Source organism: Dioscorea cayenensis, chromosome 8 (assembly GCF_009730915.1).
Source record: "Dioscorea cayenensis subsp. rotundata cultivar TDr96_F1 chromosome 8, TDr96_F1_v2_PseudoChromosome.rev07_lg8_w22 25.fasta, whole genome shotgun sequence".
Lineage (NCBI taxonomy): Eukaryota > Viridiplantae > Streptophyta > Magnoliopsida > Dioscoreales > Dioscoreaceae > Dioscorea > Dioscorea cayenensis.
Genome location: NC_052478.1, coordinates 568,054 through 588,200, shown reverse-complemented (window position 1 = coordinate 588,200; position 20,147 = coordinate 568,054). Strand labels below are relative to the sequence as shown.

The 20,147-nt window shown below is 39.3% G+C and overlaps 4 protein-coding genes and 1 non-coding gene across 13 annotated transcripts; 3 read left to right on the top strand and 2 right to left on the bottom strand.

Moving 5' to 3' along the window:
* Positions 1–3,564: 3,564 nt before the first annotated feature.
* Positions 3,565–3,636, top strand: TRNAD-GUC. Its single transcript has one exon. It is a non-coding gene; the product is annotated as a tRNA-Asp (tRNA).
* A 308-nt stretch (positions 3,637–3,944) lies between these two features.
* LOC120267071 (chlorophyll a-b binding protein 3, chloroplastic) lies at positions 3,945–5,225 on the top strand. The gene is made up of 3 exons (XM_039274755.1): positions 3,945–4,139; positions 4,284–4,445; positions 4,546–5,225. Exons 1-3 carry the CDS (start codon positions 4,032–4,034, stop codon positions 5,053–5,055), a joined length of 780 nt encoding a protein of 259 aa, XP_039130689.1. The 5' UTR covers positions 3,945–4,031; the 3' UTR covers positions 5,056–5,225.
* A 76-nt stretch (positions 5,226–5,301) lies between these two features.
* On the bottom strand, positions 5,302–9,438 carry LOC120267070 (myosin-2-like). 3 transcript variants are annotated; one of them, XM_039274754.1, is made up of 8 exons: positions 8,542–9,438; positions 7,980–8,109; positions 7,620–7,766; positions 7,409–7,527; positions 6,991–7,167; positions 6,587–6,799; positions 5,813–6,258; positions 5,302–5,586 (listed from the first exon to the last, which is right to left on the bottom strand). In XM_039274754.1, the coding sequence occupies exons 1-8, from the start codon at positions 8,995–8,997 to the stop codon at positions 5,577–5,579; spliced, it is 1,698 nt and encodes a 565-aa protein (XP_039130688.1). In that variant the 5' UTR covers positions 8,998–9,438; the 3' UTR covers positions 5,302–5,576. The 3 variants fall into 3 exon arrangements, 2 of the variants coding, with proteins under 2 accessions (XP_039130688.1, XP_039130687.1); XR_005538393.1 differs by having other exon boundaries at positions 5,316–5,360; positions 5,587–6,258; XM_039274753.1 differs by having other exon boundaries at positions 5,302–6,258.
* Positions 9,439–10,933: 1,495 nt separating this feature from the next.
* LOC120267044 (sphingosine kinase 2-like) lies at positions 10,934–15,495 on the top strand. 7 transcript variants are annotated; one of them, XM_039274721.1, is made up of 11 exons: positions 10,934–11,074; positions 11,205–11,602; positions 12,409–12,531; positions 12,665–12,765; positions 13,014–13,086; positions 13,272–13,358; positions 13,486–13,563; positions 13,663–13,721; positions 13,967–14,257; positions 14,832–14,954; positions 15,091–15,494. In XM_039274721.1, the coding sequence occupies exons 2-11, from the start codon at positions 11,254–11,256 to the stop codon at positions 15,289–15,291; spliced, it is 1,485 nt and encodes a 494-aa protein (XP_039130655.1). In that variant the 5' UTR covers positions 10,934–11,074; positions 11,205–11,253; the 3' UTR covers positions 15,292–15,494. The 7 variants fall into 7 exon arrangements, with proteins under 7 accessions (XP_039130655.1, XP_039130656.1, XP_039130657.1 ...); XM_039274725.1 differs by having other exon boundaries at positions 10,974–11,074; positions 13,651–13,721; positions 15,091–15,495; XM_039274722.1 differs by lacking the exon at positions 14,832–14,954 and having other exon boundaries at positions 13,651–13,721.
* Positions 15,496–16,297: 802 nt separating this feature from the next.
* LOC120267046 lies at positions 16,298–17,981 on the bottom strand. The gene is made up of 2 exons (XM_039274728.1): positions 17,199–17,981; positions 16,298–16,793 (listed from the first exon to the last, which is right to left on the bottom strand). Exons 1-2 carry the CDS (start codon positions 17,761–17,763, stop codon positions 16,393–16,395), a joined length of 966 nt encoding a protein of 321 aa, XP_039130662.1. The 5' UTR covers positions 17,764–17,981; the 3' UTR covers positions 16,298–16,392.
* Between the last annotated feature and the right edge of the window lie 2,166 nt (positions 17,982–20,147).

Below are 20,147 nucleotides of genomic sequence, written 5' to 3'. Positions count from 1 at the left end.
GTTGACCGCTTATCGAAACAGGGCCACTTCATTGGCCTCGGATCGCATTTTACAGCACCACAGGTGGCCGACCTCTTTGTGCGTGAGATCGTGCGATTGCACGGTATTCCCACCTCTCTTATCTCTGATAGGGATCCCATCTTTATGAGTCATTTTTGGAGAGAACTCTCTCGACTACAAGGCACCAAATTAGCCATGAGCAGTGCCTACCATCCCCAGAGTGACGGGCAAACGAAGCGCCTAAATCGTTATCTTGAAGATTACCTCCGTAGCTTCACAGCCGAACAGCCTCGTCTCTGGGCCCGCTATCTACCTTGGGCAGAGTGGCACTATAACACCGCGTGGCATTCCTCCATCCAGATGACGCCATACCAGGCGGTGTTTGGTCGCGCCCCACCAACCTTGCTTGACTACATCATCGGTGCTACCTCTGTTGCTGCTATTGATGATTTGCTCTCTGATCGTTCACAGATTCTTAGTACACTTAAAGAAAACTTACAAAAAGCTCAACTACGGATGAAGAACCAAGCGGATTCCAAGCGCACAGACGTTTCATTTAGTATCGATGACTGGGTTTTCTTAAAGTTGCAACCGTTTCGGCAACATTCTCTTCAGCCGCGCACCACCCACAAACTCTCCAAGCGATTCTTCGGACCCTTTCAAATCTTGGAGAAAATTGGTCCTGTCGCCTACCGGCTAGCCCTTCCACCCACAGCTCGACTACATGACGTCTTCCATGTTTCCAAGTTAAAACGCTGTGTCGGCGACCCCCACGTCCAACAGCTTCCGCTACCTGCGCAATCTCAGGATCAACATCCAGTTTTCTCGCCGGCCGCCATACTTCGTTCACGAGAGGTCCTCCATCACAACCGTTCTGAACGACAGTATTTAATCCAGTGGGAACACCAATCAGCAGCTGACGCCACTTGGGTCAACGAAAATACGTTAAAGACTGACTTTCTGAATTTTTGCCTTGAGGACAAGGCACACACTGAAGGAGAGGCTAATGTAGCGGTTGACTTGGTCAATGGAGAGTCCCCAGAACAATGGAATCAAGATAGTGCGCATCGTATCAGACGATCCAACCGGCAACAGACAAGCATCACGAAATTCAAGGACTTCGTGATGGGATAAAGGTTGTTATGATGGGATGAGGATTAGATAAAGGTGGTTATGAGAGCCTAATCATATTCATGATGAAAAGATTATGGGGGTAATTGAGAGGCTGCTGATTAGCCAGTGGATGTGAGTAGTTATATCGTTGGGAGTTGTAACCAATCAAAAACTGGGAACTGGTAGTGGGAAGTCAGTGGAGAAAACTTATCCAATGGGATGAGACTCCTTGTCTGTTGAATGTCTATCTTGTGTCTGTTTAAATTGAAAGTAATGGGAAATAGAAGGGTAGGAAAAAGTTATCTCCCTTCCTTCTTGCATCTCTTCTCTTCTTCCCTCCTTCTTTCTCTCTATCTTTCTCTCAACTAAACGTTATCTACTGACCGTGCTCTTACAGTGTTGCAGTGGTCTCATGGGGAAACAAAACTATGACTACTCCCAGTCTTGTAGTTTCTGCCATGATGAACGCATTTGAAATTTTTTGGGAAGGGCAGCGGAGCGAACCCACTATAGACTCCAGGGACGTACACAAGTTTTGGTGGAATAAGTGGGGACGGGGCCGTGCTCACGTGGGTGCTAGAACTACCCGTACACAACCACTATTCACAACTCCCAGAAATATCCCCCAGCCGAGAATCGAACTCTCACCACTCGTTGAGAGCTCTATCGATGACCCGTGTACCAATAGACCCGAAGGTCGAAGTTGGTCAGCTTTACTGCTTTGAGTTTCTGGAATGCTGGAGTTGGAGGTCCAATCTCTATTGCTCTGTAAAAGTCCATTATTTCCACGTTGTTGCGTTACCTGTGTAATCTCCTTGATCTGAGTTTTTTCCCTCATAGAAACTCCGACCAAAGACCATAATGTGGAACTAGGCAGTGGGAACCGAGATTTCCACAGGTCTTTCCAGCGTATATGGTATATTTTCTCGGTAAAAAGCTCAACATGTGCTGGCGTAGCATGTCTGGCAGCTCAGTTATCCATTCTTCATCCTTAGCTATCTCCACCATAAAGGATCCACACTATTTCTCACATAAACATATTATCACATCAATCTACCAAATTATATATACACTATTATTTTTAAATATGCTAATATGCTGCTCTTTTGGTTTCTTTAGCTTCTGACCGTAACCAGCAATCTCTCTCCGAGGCATCCCTACGAATCAAGCGCTCCCTCAATTTTCTTAGTGCCAGAGTCTCCACTCATTCTGGCGATCAAGATCCAGATGTACCACAGGAGTAGTCCCTACACCTATCTGACTAGACATGCCTGATGATCCAGACGGTATTTTTCGTCTGTCCAGCTTTTATCTTTGGCTTTTTCTCGTTTTCTCGTACGTTGTTGTTATGTTGTACTTAGTTTTGTTCCTCACCTCTGGTGAAAGGACTGTTCTACTGTATCCTTTGCTATTTCAATAAAACTGTGGTTTATCCACATTTTTTTCAAAAACATCAATCTAACATACATATGCAGGATGAAAACTAAAATTAAAATTATAGAACATATTTAATAAATTAGAAGTTTATGATCGAAATGCATGTAACAAAATGGCAATAGCTTCGCTCTATACTAAGAGAGATCTAGAATAAAATGGCAATAAAAAATATGAGAAGATAATATATATACAATTTTTTTTGGGCAAGTGATCACTGATCATTAAAAAATATTCATGAATCAGACATAAATATGCATGATGGATACTAAAAATAAAATTATAAAACACATAAAAGAAAAAGAAAAACACTTTGCAAATACTGATACACACTAAATGCAATCATAATTATGGTTGAAATGCATGTAAAAAAATTGGCAATAGTTTTGCTCTATACCAAGAGAGGTCTTGAATAAAATGGCAATGAAAAGCATGAGAAGATAATGCATATATTTTTTTTTGGGCAAGTGATTATTGATCATTGAAAATTCATGAATCAAACATAAATATTCATGATGAATACTAAGTATAAAATTAAAAAAACATTAAAAAAAAACAAAAAAATACCTTACAAATACTGATACACACACTAACATTGAATCATAATTATGGTTAAAGTATATGTAATAAAATTAGCAATACCTTTGCTTTATACCAAGAGAGATCTGGCATAAAATGGCATTCAGAAGTATAAGAAGATAATGTATATAAAAAGAAATGTGAAAATATGACACGATTTTATATAGTAGAGTAAACAGATAAGGATGAGATGACAACCAATTTTGTATATAATTAAAAATAAATAAATAAATTCGAACCAATGAAAGTTGGAAAGTGGAAACATGAGGCAGAAAGATGCAGATGGCAAAACGCAAAAGTTATTTCTTCTGGTGCTGCCATGCACCCACTTGGCTGTAAGATGGATATAGTCATTGAATATATATATAAATATTTTAATGTCTCTTAGTAAGGCTTTTATATATGATAATCTAAATTACTTTACACCCCCACAACAAGGTCGTTGTAGTATAGTGGTGAGTATTCCCGCCTGTCACGCGGGTGACCCGGGTTCGATCCCCGGCAACGGCGTTCTGGTTTTTTTTTTAATTTTTTTTTTAAATGCAACAAGAAGAAAAGATTATATATAATATATATATATATATATTTATTATATATGCGCACACACACACACACACACACATATATATATATATTTAAAAGGAAGCTGTGTGTTTGTGTGGCTAGAGGATAACAGGAGGATAGATGGATGTGAGTAGGATATGTTCCAGAATCCTTTAGAGGCGTGCGATTGGTCCAAATGACACCCAAGAAATCTCCACGTCACATGTCTTCCTCTCAATTCTCACCACTCCCTTCCTTCTCTGCACTCCTTACATACCTTGTTCACTTCCTTTGAATTCTCCACATATTCTCAACCACAACACACCACATTTCACTCTCTACAACACAAACTCTTGAGACATATGGCATCCACTATTGTTAGGCCAACACCATTCCTCGGCCAGACCAGGGTCTCCACAGCCAATCCTCTCAGAGATGTTGTTTCCATGGGCAATGCTAAATTCACTATGGTGACCATTTATCATCCATCAGCTCCCTTATCTCCACCTCTACACCTTTCTTTCTTTCTTTCTTTCTATTTTACTTACTTACTTACTTTCATGAATGAGAATGAATAGATTATGACTGACTGGTTTTAATTGTTTCTTTCAAAGGGTAATGAACTTTGGTATGGACCAGACCGGCTCAAGTACTTGGGACCTTTCTCTGCTCAGACCCCATCATACCTCACTGGAGAGTTCCCCGGAGATTATGGCTGGGACACCGCCGGTCTCTCTGCTGACCCTGAAGCATTCGCCAGGAACCGAGCCCTGGAGGTTGTATATATAATAAATCATATCATGGTCTCGTTTTTCCTTTATAATTAATTTATCATATTGGCATTATATATATACACTTTGGGTTCACACTTTTCAGGTAATCCATGGGAGGTGGGCAATGCTGGGTGCTCTGGGTTGCATCACCCCTGAGGTCCTGCAGAAATGGGTCAGAGTGGACTTCAAAGAACCAGTCTGGTTCAAGGCTGGGGCTCAGATCTTCAGTGAAGGTGGGCTGGACTACCTGGGCAACCCAAACCTGGTCCACGCTCAGAGCATCCTGGCAGTCCTTGGTTTCCAAGTCATCCTGATGGGCCTCGTTGAAGGATACCGCATCAACGGTCTCCCTGGAGTGGGAGAAGGCAATGACCTCTACCCTGGCGGCCAATACTTCGACCCTCTAGGTCTGGCTGATGACCCTGTCACCTTTGCTGAGCTCAAGGTTAAGGAGATCAAGAATGGCCGCCTTGCCATGTTCTCCATGTTTGGCTTCTTTGTCCAGGCCATTGTCACAGGCAAGGGCCCACTTGAGAACCTCTTGGATCATCTTGACAACCCTGTCGCAAACAATGCCTGGGTCTATGCTACCAAGTTTGTGCCTGGCTCTTAAATTAGATACTGCTTGCTCTTCCTACTACTACTGCATCTCCCTTTTAGTCTCAGAGACTAGGATCTGAAAGAGTACTATCTCTTCTTGTATCTTGTATGTATCATCAAACCAATTAATCATTTCATTGCATTGTATTATCAAATATCAATGTTCAAAATCTTGTCTTCTAATTTCGACCTCAAGCATTATAATGATTACATCTTTCTTTAAAAAAACCCATGTTGATAAATAGAATAGTCCTGAAACTGGAATGAACAACACATGGATTTATTTTTTCACTTGACTGTTCAAGAGCAGTAGTACACCTCTCTTCATCTATTGCTGGGCTACAACATTCAGTTATAAACTACTTCTACATCAACACAATAACAATTAAAAAGAAAATATTCAGAATACAAAACACTCTTTTGTGCGCGCTGAGGCAGGCACAGAGGGTTACCCACCTAACCAAACATTTCAGGATTAGGACAAGAGAGAAGTCCAGCAGCATCAAGACCTTCTACAAAATCATCTTATGCTATTCAAGTGCACCTCTCTTCATCTATTGCTGGGCTACAACATTCAGTTATAAACTACTTCTACATCAACACAATAACAATTAAAAAGAAAATATTCAGAATACAAAACACTCTTTTGTGCGCGCTGAGGCAGGCACAGAGGGTTACCCACCTAACCAAACATTTCAGGATTAGGACAAGAGAGAAGTCCAGCAGCATCAAGACCTTCTACAAAATCATCTTATGCTATTCAAGTGCACCACCAATTTTTTTTTGGTTTATCTTTTCTTGTCTTACTGAGCTTGTGAATTGCAGACTTGCCCTCCCGCAACCGAACCTTGTAATCCTTCTTCCATGAAGTGAACTCTATCTTCAGCTTCTGAAGCTCTACATCAGGGTTCGGGCTACGATCTAACTGTTGTGACTTGGCCTCCATAAGGAACCTCACATCATCCTCAAAGGCCTGTTTTCTCTGCTCAAACTCCTGCACTAGTACATTAACCGCTTTCTGCTTTCTGGTAAAATCATTTCTAATTCCAGCGCCAGAGGCATGACAATGTTTGGCTAGAGTAGATTCAGGTGAGCGGGCTTCAGTGGACATAGAACTCTCTGAGTCGTATGAATGCCAAAGTGATGATGAATCAGACTTCTCAGGCAAACTCACTGAATCATCAGCTAACCTCTTCCTTGCCGCAGCTAAACTCAGCTGTATTGAGATGCCAAATTGATTAACTATTTACATAATTTTGAGATGAATGCTACACATATGACTTGAAATTCTAGATACTTAGTCATTGTCCAATTATTGCCTTTTTCTCACCCCCTCACAGGGATGCTTTGTGAACTATGTGTACTTTAGCATCAGTGTTGAATTGAGGGATGCTAAGGAAGATGATTCCCATACTCCATGATTATAATAGTAGATTATGCCAACCCATCCTTCAATTCTAAGGATCTTCACAAGACAAAACTATAGGGAAAAACCTTACATGGTGTAATGACCCAAAAGAAAACAAAATCAATTTGCAATTTACCTGCAAGGACGTCAACTGTTTTTGCCATTTCTCTTCCATAGATTTCATCTTCATCTCATATTGTGACCATTTGACTTCATATTGATGAAGGTCTTGTTGCAATTTAATATTCTCCTCTTCTTTTTGCATCAATGCTCCTTTTGCCTTCAGAATCTCCCTCTGCAGTTCGGTCTTAACAGAATGGTGTGCCTCAAAATGCCTCTCATTAAGATCCTGATGCATGAAAATTTTTAATATATATTATACGTTTCTTCTTTTGCATCAACCATATCAAGCTTGATAGAGGGGAAAAGATTCCCATATTTGCACGAGCATGTTCAAAATTAGCATCTCACAGCGCAATGCCTCTCATATTTCTACAGATGAAAAAAAAACCATAAAATTAAAATTAACTGTAGATTTACCTGCAGTGACATCTTTTTCTGCCACATCTCCTCCATTAAGATCATTTTCATCTCATACTGTTCCAACTGATGTTGGAATGACAGATGAATCCCTTCTTTTTCTCTTAATGATGCTTCTGCTTTCAGAACACGCATCTGAAGATCTTCCATAACTGAATGGTGAACCAAAACATATTCCTGTTTGGAATACTGCCATTAGTGAAAAAGAAATATATATTTCCATCCATGAGCCTAAATTGTTTGTTACACTTCTCTTTAAAAAAATATGTTCTGAAGTATATTATGGCACCTTATTTATTACACATTTATGGCTCTTAAGCATTCTATTATGTGACCTTAACATGCTAGCATAAAATTAAAATTTGTTAGTGCTCTCATTCTTTTATTTTAACAGTAGAAGTCAGGCAGACTAAAATACCTTTGTTTCTTGAAAGTTCTTGTGCAGATGCCAGTTGGAACTTGCTTCATTCAGCTTGTTAGACATTCTGAGATTTTTTAGAATAATAGACTGCTTTTGAGCCAACTGTCCACGTACAACTGCATGAGAAGGATAAAGAAAAGATGAAGTTCAAGAGAAGAACAATTGAGATGATTCTATCACAAGGTCCTTCCACATATTATCGTATTACCAGCTTGTAAATGTATAATGTCCTCCTTCTGGTTAAAGAACTTTGTCCTGGCAATCCACCTTCTTACATATTTTTGTATGATAACCACAGCCATGAGCCTCTTCATTAGAAATTGAAATGTACGCCTAGCTATTTCACCTCGAACAACTGCAAATGAATGCATGTTAGCAACAAACCATGACTCCAGACATTTAATGCACACATACCTAACTGAAAAGGAATAAACCTCTAGGGAGATTTCAGTTAAAAAGAAAATTAATAAACAATGTGAACTAACACTGGCAGGATGTGATACTAAGTAATAAAGAATTAGGGCAACAAACATTACCATAATATAATATAATGATAACAGAACATTACATGACTGAAATAATGTTGCTCCTTTCTTGAGATCTTCGTATGAAGAACAAGCATGAAGACCATAAGGACATTTCTCAACTCCAATAATCTGCAGTAGAGCCTGACAACTAACATCTTCTGATTGAGCAATCTGCAACATAACACCCGACAATTAAGGCGTAAACTGAAATTAGAAAAAGTCCATGCAACACTTTATTTGTCTAACGGAGATAATGATGTGAAGCAGTGAAGCATTTTATCCTAAAAACAACAGAAAGGTATATCCACGTTGAAACTCATGTCAAAACCCATAAAACTACTGGAAATAAGGGAATACCCTGCACAGCTGGAGTATTTTATCCTATAAAATCCTCAATTTTACCATTGTCAATATCAGGATCTCAAAATGACAACTTGTTATTAATTATGAGAAGCCACAATGTTATACCAGCTGAAACATATAGATTAGATCTCAATGACTTCATATTCAGGCAAACATAGAATCATATCAAGATTAGAAATTTGCAAAAAAACAATAAGACCAATAAAGAAATATAACATGTATTCTACAAAATATTGCTACCTTCATCAGAATTTTATCCGCCACTTTCTCAGAACCAGACATCTGATAAATCAATCTGCCAATTTCCCTTGAATTATCCTCATCAGATCTCTCTGCTTGTGGCTTATTGGCATACAAAGAAGACTCCTCTAACTGGCCCACCTTCTCCAATTTATTATGACTCTCAAAAAACCTATTTTGAACCGGAAATTCCTTGTCCACCTTAACAAGTGGCTCCCTCTTCATTTCCATCTTGTCAGAGCCCTCCTTCACAGAGGGCTCTGGAGAAATGCTTCTGGTCTTGAAGTTGAGAGGCAAAGACCTCCTGGACGAGGGCAGGCGGCCTCGTGAGGTGGGTCTGGATGGCAATGCCGGTGGTGCATCCTTGGCCAGCTCATCCCTCTTCTGAATCAATTCCAGCATTAACTCCAGCGAGCTCCGAGTGTGAACAGGAGCCATCACGACCGCGGGCGGCATTCTTCCCAAAGTGCAATCTTCCTAATAAATGTCACCAAGAACGGAATAATTGAAATCAAAATCACAAAAATCCACTGAATTCTCCCGGTTTTCTTCACATGGAAACCGAAAAAAAATTCAGCAATTTCACAATGTTGCTGCAGCCAACGAGGAACACAAATCTAGAATTCCTCAAAGATAGATCTTGGAACACATTAACATAAACAAAAAAACCCAACTCAATCGAGGAAAAGAAACCACTGATTCAAACAACAAAAGACACAAACTTTTATATAATTGTTCCTTGAAACAATTGAAGAGGACTACTGGAACATGAGGTTGGGAATTGGGATAGGGAGCTATTTGATTTGAATTGATTTGAATTGAATTGCACGAGAGAGAGAGAGAGAGAGAGAGAGAGAGAAAGAGAAATGGTGAAACCCTAGAAATGTTGAAAATGAATATCATGTGGCGACCGTTGGAGGTGGGCGAACACAAACGGTCCTTTTGAAGGGACACGAGAGCACTGTCGTAGCTTAACCAGAAATTCAAAAAACTTTGGCACCAAATGCACCAACGGGGGCCCCACCCCCTCTCCCCCACTCCCCTTCAACCGAACCACCCATTAATCTTTTTTCGGTTATCACAAATTACTATGTTTAGATGTTCAGCTCCAACTAATGCACGCTTCATAAGAGAACATCCAACATCCTGGTAAAAATTTATTATTCCTTCGGTTTCTTTTTAGTTGTCAATTTTATCTAATTCATACCGATTAAAAAAATTTAATTAAAAGTAATTAGCTACCTATGTTTTATAAAAAAATTCAATTATTTTCCAAAACTATCCTTATTTAATTCTCATGGAGTATATTATTTAATATTTAGTTGATTGTGAATTATTGAAAATTATATAAATACATTAAATTAAAGGATAAATTTGAAAAGAATTATTTAATGCTGCACAAAATTTCTAATGTGATAAGTAAAAAAACAGAGAAGAGCTAAAAAACGTGACAATTAAAGAAAAATATCTTGAAATTAGAAATGCATAAAAAAAATTCCCAGATCTTTCTAGTTGTTAAATTAATAATTAATTAAAATTTAACAATTTTGGTACAACATGCTATATGTAAATTACAAGTTGTTCTCTCAAACAAGTAGGAGTTCAATTATGATTGAGGGTTTATTTAATATTAATGATATTAATGATTAATAAATATTTATAATTTTAGCTTTGATTACGATTTTGATGGAGTAAAGAAAAGCCACTACAATAATAATCAAGCTGTCTGTATAAAAACTTGAAGGCTCAATTTCCTTTCAATGCATAATTGAAGTTTTTAATAATAAAATTTGTGTATGGAGATGACTTATTTATATTGTTAAAAATATATATATAGGTTATGTGGTATGATTTTAAATGTGTGGGAGGTGATTTATTGGTGTTGTCCAAAAATGATAATAAAAAAAATAAAAATAAAAGAAAGGTCCTCTTGTGGCTATAAGCTCATTATGAGGGGGTTGATCAGCCACTAATAATGAAATGAAGCGAGGTTCACATTTGAGACACCATTTTATAAGGTACACAGATAGGAGTACCTTATTTTGGTTAATGGTCTTTTCCGTCAGTAATTACCCCTGTAAGGCATCAATGCACAGTACTTCACTTCAAAACAATACAAAGCCCCCTCTGTACATCAATGTGTAACTTTGGGATGCTTAATTAGCACGGTGTCATTGCAAAAAGGAAGGAATAATAATGATAATAATAATAATAATAATGTGTTTGTGTTATGCTGAGGACTTGCATCTCTCCATCCAAGCCATGCTATCTGTCACAGTGCTAATCGCAAAGCCCCGCTACACTATCCAACAAGCTTAATTTTAGAAGCATTGCACCTATTAATTTAAGCTTTTTCAAATGAATAAAAATACATGTCAACTAGCATTCATATCTCCTCTTCTTTCTAAGCCAACATTCTCCGTTGCGTCTTCTTTTTGTTGCGCAGTGTGAACCTTACCCTTTCTCTTAATGAGTCCCAACTAAGCAACGCCCCACATCAGGAGCCACTCTCAGGGCTGAGTTCTTTTTTAGGGTCTCTTTTCTGTGTATCTTTATAGTTTTATTTTTTATTTTTTTTAAATCAGACATTTGGTTTATTTATTTTCCTTTCATAACAATCACATTAATTACATGCTTATCGCTAATGTTTCCATGTATTTAAGCTCCAAGAGCCAGCCTTTACCTGGCACCGTTGCAAAGCCTCTGCGGAGAATGGCGTGCAAAGGGGAAGATGGCATCCAACCCTTGATGCTAAGGGAGAGGATTCGAGTGGATGGAGTCGCAGCGGACGCCAGCTTCAATGCGAGTACGGGGGAGTTGCGTTGGGGGAGCAGTGCCGGCGTTAACTGGTGCTTGATGATGGAGTCGGAGGTTCTAGGATTCAAGACGAAAGGAGTGAAGATTATAGTCAAGGCATTTGTATTCGCGTCGAAAGGAGCGTCCTTTGGTGCCAGCGGTGGGAAGCTGGCAAGGACTAGGAAGGATTTCGTGTTGGAAATGCCATCGGAGCAGTGTGCGATGATTTGGAGTGATAAGTTTGGGGATCTTATTAACTTATTTGGTACTCTCCTCCAATTCCAAACATAATCTTTTATTTTGTTTTCCCTTCAACAGAAAAAGATCATTTTTAAAAAAAAAAAAAAATTGTTTTAATGGTGCTGTTCATCTTCCTATCATACGTTAGCTCGCTTTTGAACTTTTAATTTTAAATTCACTCGATCGTGTTGCGTGTATCCTCTCATTAGATTTGGGCAGCTTTATATATTTGTGGAATTTAAAATATAATTATGTTTCGGCCAATGCTTGCATTTTTCTTCTTTTCTACAAGTTACTGCTGGTATTTTGCTCTTTTCTGTGTGACTTTTGGTAGACTAGTTTTTTCCCCTTTGAGATGGCCCAAAGCTCTGCTCTATGCACTATCACAATTTTATAAAATTTAAATTTCGGTTTTCTGTCATATTATTTTCTAATAATAAGCCTATGCCAAATATCGGGATTTCTCAAATTCTAGTTTTGCTTGAGAATCGCTGGAGTTCGTGAGAATATTGTTCTTTTCTTGAAGTATTTCCTCCACTTTGTTATGTTGCAAGTTACAGTTTTGAGCTTCTCATATGGCTTGTTAAAGTTCACTTTTAGTAAGAGCATAGGCAAGAATTTTATGGCAATTTTTAATTCTTAGATGAGTTATTGTTGTTCATTCTGTCTCGAGCTCTCCTCCGCTTGCTTCCTAGGTCGATATTGGTTTTTGTTTGATATGTTGCAAGTCACTGTTTTACTACTTGCTTGAAATGAAATCCATATGTTTCTGATTTGTTTTCGTCTTGACGTATTAGAGTCTAAATTGAGAGTTTCTTTGGTGACTAATAGGCCGGCCTAGGAGGTTGTTTATCATTCTGAACCCCTATGGTGGAAAGAGATGTGCTCTTAAAATATTCCAAAATGATGTTAAACCCTTGCTTGAAGCTTCTGGTATCATTTATACACTGCAAGGTTTGTGGCATTTCCATAAACTCAGTCTGTAACTTGCTCTCAAGTATTTCTGCTGGTCAAATATATTATTTCTGCAACTTGCTCTTCTCACTGGACTTGAATTAATTTCTGAAGGTGAATTTATTTATCTCAGAAACAAGCTATCAGCTTCATGCTCGAGAGCTTGCTCACAAGTTGGATCTTCTAAAATATGATGGGATTGTGTGTGTCAGTGGCGATGGTGTTCTTGTAGAGGTTGGTAATTAATGCAACTTGGGAATTCCCATTCTTAAGAAAAAGTAATTCATATAGTTTGTTTAGGATTTGTTGTTTCGGAGATCTAGGTATAGTATTTGGCTCCTCTTTGCCTGATGACATTGCTGCTGAGTCAGGATATTCATATATATATATATATACACACACACATATATCTCACACAATGGAAGCATATTCCTGTTCTTTTGCTTTTTCACAACCTTAAGACTCATTATCCTTTCTCGTAGGTAGTTAATGGGTTGCTTCAAAGAGAAGATTGGGATACCGCTGTTAAAGTGCCTCTAGGGATAATTCCGGCGGGTTGGTCACTTTTCCAATGTGTAATGCCATAGTGGTCCGTAGAGCTACTATATTACCTTTGAAGTGGAAATGTGGTCCAAAGTTTGGCACATCTTTTATGAATTTTCATAAAATTACTTAATGCATTAATCAATTTAATTTGAGTGTTTCTGTATCTTGTAAATAATATTAAACATTTTACTTAGGTACGGGTAATGGCATGGCAAAATCGCTTCTGGATTCTGCTGGTGACTCGTACTCTGTATCTAATGCTGTATTTGCAATTATTAGAGGTAATATTTTGCTTCCTGACTTACAATTCTGTCTTAATTCGGTGTGCTAAGTTCTCTATTTTTTACTTTTTGGGTGCTTATATGAGATGATTTCCGCCTCTTAAGATTATTTTCCTTTGGATTACAGGTCACAGGCGTTCTTTAGATGTTACCACTGTGCAGCAAGGAGAGGCAAGGTTTTTTAGTGTCTTGATGCTGACATGGGGTAAGTTTGTTTCTTGCTAAGCTGGCTTATGTGTAGAGGATAGGATTGGTTTGACAAGAGGTTCTTAGATATACGATGATCAAACAGGTTTTGTGGCAGATGTAGATATCGAATCAGAGAAGTATAGGTGGATGGGAAGTGCTCGGTTTGACTTCTATGTATGTCTTCCATATTCTCCTGTTGTTATTAATGATTTTAGCAATCAACAATCACAGGGATTTCTCAGTGTCACTGGGGACTCATAAAATTGCCCAACTCAACATTCAAACCAAATGGCTTCTTGTTGATTGCTATCTGCTAAAATTCCTGCCTTTGAAAACAATCAATGAATCTCAAAAGTAGATAATCAAACTATTATCCTCTTACTCAGAGTCTATTCTTGAGTACTTTTTGTTGTTTTCAGTGTTTTCTGCGTGTAGTGAACATGCGGAAATACCATGGTAATGTACAATTTGTTCCTGCTGCTGGATATGAAGTTTATGGGGAACCTCTGGACCGGAATGAAAGCTGCAAGGATGAAGTCCCTGAACAAACCTGTGGTGTTGCTGCTAGAGTTCAGCAATGTGGTTATACAGGCCCTAAAATTTCTTTGGAGGATTTGGAGTGGAAGTCAGTTAATGGCCCTTTTATTTTGGTTTGGCTTAACAACGTGCCTTGGTCTGGAGAAGATGTTATGCCAGCACCCGAAGCTAAGGTAGCGACTTCCTTTCCCATCTTTTTCTTTGTCATCGCAAAATAGAAATGCTCATGCAGGTACTTCACATATAGTCTTGTGATAATCGTGTAAAAATTGTTTTTTCTTTCTGTACTTCATCCTGACTTGGTGTTGATAAACTTCTGGAGATATAAACACAGGTTTCAGCATGTCCTTTTGGTGTGAAATGACTGTAAAACAACATTTTTTGTAATCATACATTGCCAACACAAAATAAACTCCTGACACTTTCAGTTTCTCTTGAATTTCAGGATATCTCTTTCAGTCAAATTGAATAAGTTAGAAATCTTGTTACCATTCCTAACCTTTATCTCGATTTACCTTTTAAGGAACATCCTAAACATGCAAGCATGAGGTTCTTCATGCCGTTTGCAGGTTATATATATATATATATATTTGAAGAGAGTAACATGCATTAGTACTCTACCTACTTCTAGTTGACCTTAATTTGCAGCAGCTAGCATTTAATACAATACAAACTTCATGTTTGTGTTGTGTTTCTTCTGATATTAATTAGATTTGCGTTCTTCTTCACGCTAGTTGATGATTTTAGTTTTCAGACGGCTTCTTAGATGTGGTAATAGTCAAGGATTGTCCAAAGACAGCCTTCTTGTCACTTATGTTGAAGATGAATGATGGCAGTCATGTGAAATCTCGATATGTCATGTACCTAAAGGTACGTTTAAGAAGAGCTTCCTTCACATGCTACTCACTTACTTATTAACAACAACTGATGGCTGATCAAGTTGAGACTATAATAATTTGGTTAGATCTATATATATATACTTGCAAATAATTAATAATATTCACAGGTGAAGGCATTTCGACTAAGGCCTGGTCAGCGTGTAGGGAATCCAGATAAAGGCGGTATCATCGACTCTGATGGTGAGGTTATTGCCAGGGGAGAAGGAACTTATGAGTGCAGTCTACAAGAAACTGATCTCATGACTTATGGTCCTCCAATTCAGATGACGGTTGACAAAGGTCTAGCAACCATATTCTCCCCAAAATGATCATCACATCTCTTATCTTCTTTGTGCATGATTAAGAAAACGAAGAGGAAATAAAAGTGCTGCTGACATAGATGGTATTACTTACTAGCGAGGAGGCACTTGGGTCATTTTAGCTGTAGAAAAAAAAAGTGCCTTTTAACTTTAAGATCGTGCATTGAATCTATTTCAATAAGACTGTTTATACCATCTTTTTTTTCCCTTCTTGAATTATCATGGAATGCGGGAGAGAACAATTCCCCAACGGCTACCCTGTCATCAGGTCACCAACTTCCTTGACCTTCCGGCACTGGGCACGCGTCAGCCCCCATACATGGTCTTACGACTTTGCGGAGACCTGTGTTTTTGGTAAACAGTCGCCTAGGCCTGGTCACTGCGACTCCCTCCTGAAGTTACGGGGCTATTTTGCCGAGTTTCTTAGAGAGAGTTGTCTCGTGCCCCTAGGTATTCTCTACCTACTCACCTGTGTCAGTTTCGGGTACAAGTACCCTTTTGTTGAAGGTTGTTCGAGCTTTTCCTGGGAGTATGGCATGGGTTACTTCAGCGCCGTAGCGCCTGGTATTCGGACATTGGCTCGATGCATTTCCTTTACCCCTTCTTACCCTGAAAAAACAAGGTCACCTTGCGTCCTTGAACCGATAACCATCTTTTTGGCTAACCTAGCCTCCTTTGTCCCTCGTGACCAACAAGGGATAGTACAGAAATATTCACCTTGTCGTCCATCGACTACGCCTTTCGGCCTGATCTTAGGCCTTGACTCACCCTCCGTGTACGACATAAAATAAAGAAAAAAAAAAGGTTAAGAAAGAGTATTATGCTTCTTCACCAGCTAATACCACCTATTCTCGAGAGGGGCATAAGACGAACATCATAATTACACAAAGAAAGCATAAATTAATATTCCCCATCATGAGTATAATATAATAATAACAAGTCTATGACACATAACACCATCCAAAAAAAAAACCAAGAAATGAAAGCAACTAGTCAAAACAAAGCACAAATAAGGTACTAGTTACTACAAATTAAGTAATGAACTTTCAGTATTCTTCTTATACATACAGTAGTATCCTATTATTATTTATTCAGATCAACAAGATAGCATTAGTGACTGCCACGGTTGATCATATCCATGTAATGCTGGAACGATTCTTGGCGCTGCAGCCGCATCTCCTCGTTGAACTTCTTGATGAAGGCCTCCACTCTCCGGTTCAGATCATCCTGTCCTACGGAAGGTTCACGCCGGAGTCTCCCCGCCGACGTCTGCTGCTGCTGTCGCCCGTTGAAGGTCTCCGCCTTCTTCACAGGAGGCGCCGCGGCCGTGACCGTGGCCGCAGCCGCCGCCACCGCGATGGTGTCGTTCTCACGTGCGTTGCCATGGACATCCCACGTGTCGGACTTCTTCAAGTGGCGCGCCAGCGGAACTGGTCTTCCATCAGTTATCGTCCTCCACGTGCTCTCCAGTGTCTCGTTCCGCTTCGAACGCGCCACGCCCAATGCTTTCCCTGCCACCCACACCACCAAAATCACCATTTTGCCCCAACCACTCAAAACTCAGTTTTCAAATCTTTAGTTTTTATATGTATATATTATTTATTTACAAGCAGCTTACTATCTACGCCACTACGTCATTATATTTATGTGGGCCCACCTCCAAAGCCGTTCGACCGTTTGAGATTCTATCTATTTTAGTATGATTTTAATTCGAAAAATATTTACCCAACAAAAACAAACAAAAGGGACTCTCTCTCTCTCATAGTCTCATGGAGATGGATCTCTCAGCTCACCGCTGCCATGCGATTAATTCTATCTAATAAATAAATAAATATGAAAGGAAATTCAGAATAATAACACATCTTATTTTTATATTTGTGATTTATTCAAATATAACTCAAAAAATAATAGCATACCTTCGGGGCTGGCTTTGACGGCCTTCCGTTGGTGGCTGAACCGGGAGGAAACCAGCGGTTTCTCAGACGTGGCAGAATATTCCGATGAGATCTCCCGAGATACCTTCCGCTTCGGTGTCCAGCTCGACCTTGATATCACAAACTCATCCTCTTCTTTCTCGGCTTTATTACCCATTTCCTCCCCATAGACCACCAGCTCCGCCTTCCCGTACTCCGGCAAAGCATCGACTATCGGCTGTTCCTCCACCTCGACCGCCTTCATCTCAGCGAACTTCTCTGGTTGCGTGAAATCGTGCTGTGGCGCTTGCGGTGCCGGATGGGGCTGGGGCTCCGCCGGGGTGGCGGTCATATGGAACCGCGAAGATGCGGCGATGGAGATGATGATGCAATTGATTACAAAGTAGAGGTAGGGCGGAGTGAGCCAAGAGAGCAACGAGCTGTAGACCCGGGGCACCTCCGCAGATAGGAAGCCGACGATCGACGGCCCAGCAAATCGGAGTAGCACAGCCGTCGACAACACCCCCGCCGAAGCGATGGCCGTCCTCACTGACAAGATCGCCGCCATTGGCCGAATCTGTAAGCGTTCTTCTCAGCCGTCCGTTTCTCAGGCTCTCAGGCTCTCACACACACACACACTATTATCACCTTTTAAGCTTTTGGTGGTGAAATGGTGGAAGCTTTCGGAAAAGGAGTGAGGGATTTTATTGAGTAGGCTAACTTGCCTTGGGATAAGCGATTTTTATGATGGGATCTCTCATCCGTTGGATTGAGATAGGGAGGACGGCGTTGCCTCGGGTGCTAGTATGCATCATTATCTTTTCAGCCTGAGAGACTGACCGACTTGTGGCTAGAGACGGAATAACTGTTAAGAAATTTAAAAATCTTTGTCCTTTTTGGGAAATCTAGAATTCTTTTCAATTTTGATTCCCATAATGCCCTCCATCTCACGGCAATTTGACGGTCAAGATCGACCCACCGCTCCAAACTACGCCCATTAGTTTCATGAGCCACACAAGTAATTTATTATGTGAGGGGGAACTTGCCACTAGAAACAAACTACGCCGATTAGTTTTTCTGATACTAAAGTACCGAAAATGCCCTTATGACTAGCTAGTAGTCACACACTACATGATGGAGAGAGAGAGAGAGAGAGAGAGGGTTCAGTGAAAATGAATGGGCAGGATCAATCCATCAAAGCAAGACGATGATCAAGTACATGATGATGTTAATTTATTGGGAGTTGTTGTGATTTCTGTGTTTAATAATATGAAGTGGCGCACCAACGGTCAAAAAAAGGACCGTTATCGTCGGATCTTATCAGTCCCTCTTGTACAAGAGCAGATCATGGCCGACCATTTTTTCTCGAGATTTTCTCCAATAAAAAGAGTCCGAATTTTTAACAATTATATAAATAAAAGAGATTTTAATTAATTAAATCATCATTGGTTAGTAATAATTGCCACGTGGAATGGTCCCTCGATGCACCCCTTTGAAGTTCATACTGAAACAACTAACAAGGGAATAAGTCTACTTTTGTCTAATTCTTTTTACTGATTTATATGTAATATTAATTAGTTAGAGACAGGGAATATGCCTGATTTTTGGGGACGAAAAAGACTAATTGACTATTAAAGTTGGTTAAGTGGAGTGACCGACCCACTTTGGCACTTAGCTAGCCAAGGCTTAGACCATTCACACCAGGCCTCATTTGGATAAGTTCTCAATGAGGCCATTGTCTGGTGTCCAATGGTCATGCAAAGCATCATTTTATTCAGGGGAAAAGATCAGGTGGTGGGGGTTGCTTGTTGACTACTCTTACACCTTAGTCTTTGCCGAGTTAGTTATGAATTTGGTGTAGATATTGGCAGTTGAAAAGAGAAAAATCTAAGTTTGAGATTTGTTGACGGAGATGGTGATTATCTGGATATTTGCATTAAACGTGCACTATTGGTACATATTCAAGGTGTCAACAGTTTATTAGGTAATTTTGACCAATATTAATTATAAACTTATAGTCTTGGTAGCAAACACTAGGAATGACATGGTTATTATAAGAGTCAAAGTAGCGCAAATACCTCACTAACATGATGTATATATGATATTATTCAGATTGTTAATTTATTTAGTGATCACCTTCAATTCGTTGAAGCTAGAGATGTTAGATCTGATCACCTAAAACAATGTCAGGGAATATATAGAGTAGATAAAAGCATTAAGAGGGAGAGGGTAATGTGCTGCGTAATGCGATCAAATTAAGCCTCATAAAATAAGAAGACTTTGAATTTATGCATGGATCAACCAACCCTTCATGTGGCAACACGTGTGTCCATTGAACTTGCATGAATTCTATATATAAACCAAAGTTAGCCGACACTGGGGGTGTTTTTTTATTTTTATTTAATATATATATATATATATATTTTTTAATGGACTGAATAGTAATCTCCGTGTTCTCTCTGAACAAGCGTCCTTGTATTATTTTTTAGTCTTCATCTTAAAAGAGCAGTAATTATTGATCAACAGTAGAAGGAATGGGGTGCTTAATTGTTAGTAATGCACGAATCCAACAAGAAGCTTCTTCATTGGAAAAATGAGAGCCAAGACGTTCATCAGCTCAACCAATAGCGAAGAACCACGTAATTAGTCAAGCATGTGTTCTCAGAAATAACCTGAGAGATGCTCATTCTTTCATAAATGGGCTCCACACTGATCCATTTAGCTCATCAGCTACAGTATTACATCAAGGAGAGAAAGGTAGGTGTATGGTATGAAGCCACAAGAAGCCATTAAATAACAAGTTATTAATTCATAGGTGGTGTTACGAGAGAGATGCTCTGTTAAATCTTGAGTTTCCATTTTGAGGTTGAAAGGCATGAAAATGAAGTTAGTGAGCCAGGTGTCATCTTAAGGTTAATATCCTTCTCTCGTAAGTATACACCGTCATAAGTT

What these genes read in the sequence shown, in the direction of transcription:
- LOC120267044 (XM_039274725.1), top strand. Translation starts at nt 11,254, where the DNA reads ATGGCGTGCAAAGGGGAAGATGGCATCCAACCCTTGATGCTAAGGGAG. An exon ending in TGTATTTGCAATTATTAGAG is followed by an intron (nt 13,359 to 13,485) that starts GTAATATTTTGC and finishes TTTGGATTACAG; the next exon opens with GTCACAGGCGTTCTTTAGAT. An exon ending in GTGCTCGGTTTGACTTCTAT is followed by an intron (nt 13,722 to 13,966) that starts GTATGTCTTCCA and finishes TGTTGTTTTCAG; the next exon opens with TGTTTTCTGCGTGTAGTGAA.
- LOC120267046 (XM_039274728.1), bottom strand. Translation starts at nt 17,763, where the DNA reads ATGGCGGCGATCTTGTCAGTGAGGACGGCCATCGCTTCGGCGGGGGTG. An exon ending in CGTCAAAGCCAGCCCCGAAG is followed by an intron (nt 16,794 to 17,198) that starts GTATGCTATTAT and finishes TGTGGGTGGCAG; the next exon opens with GGAAAGCATTGGGCGTGGCG.
- LOC120267070 (XM_039274753.1), bottom strand. Translation starts at nt 8,997, where the DNA reads ATGCCGCCCGCGGTCGTGATGGCTCCTGTTCACACTCGGAGCTCGCTG. An exon ending in AGAACTTTCAAGAAACAAAG is followed by an intron (nt 7,168 to 7,408) that starts GTATTTTAGTCT and finishes TATTCCAAACAG; the next exon opens with GAATATGTTTTGGTTCACCA. An exon ending in AACAGTTGACGTCCTTGCAG is followed by an intron (nt 6,259 to 6,586) that starts GTAAATTGCAAA and finishes ATCTCAATACAG; the next exon opens with CTGAGTTTAGCTGCGGCAAG.
- LOC120267071 (XM_039274755.1), top strand. Translation starts at nt 4,032, where the DNA reads ATGGCATCCACTATTGTTAGGCCAACACCATTCCTCGGCCAGACCAGG. An exon ending in GCAATGCTAAATTCACTATG is followed by an intron (nt 4,140 to 4,283) that starts GTGACCATTTAT and finishes TTTCTTTCAAAG; the next exon opens with GGTAATGAACTTTGGTATGG. An exon ending in CCAGGAACCGAGCCCTGGAG is followed by an intron (nt 4,446 to 4,545) that starts GTTGTATATATA and finishes CACACTTTTCAG; the next exon opens with GTAATCCATGGGAGGTGGGC.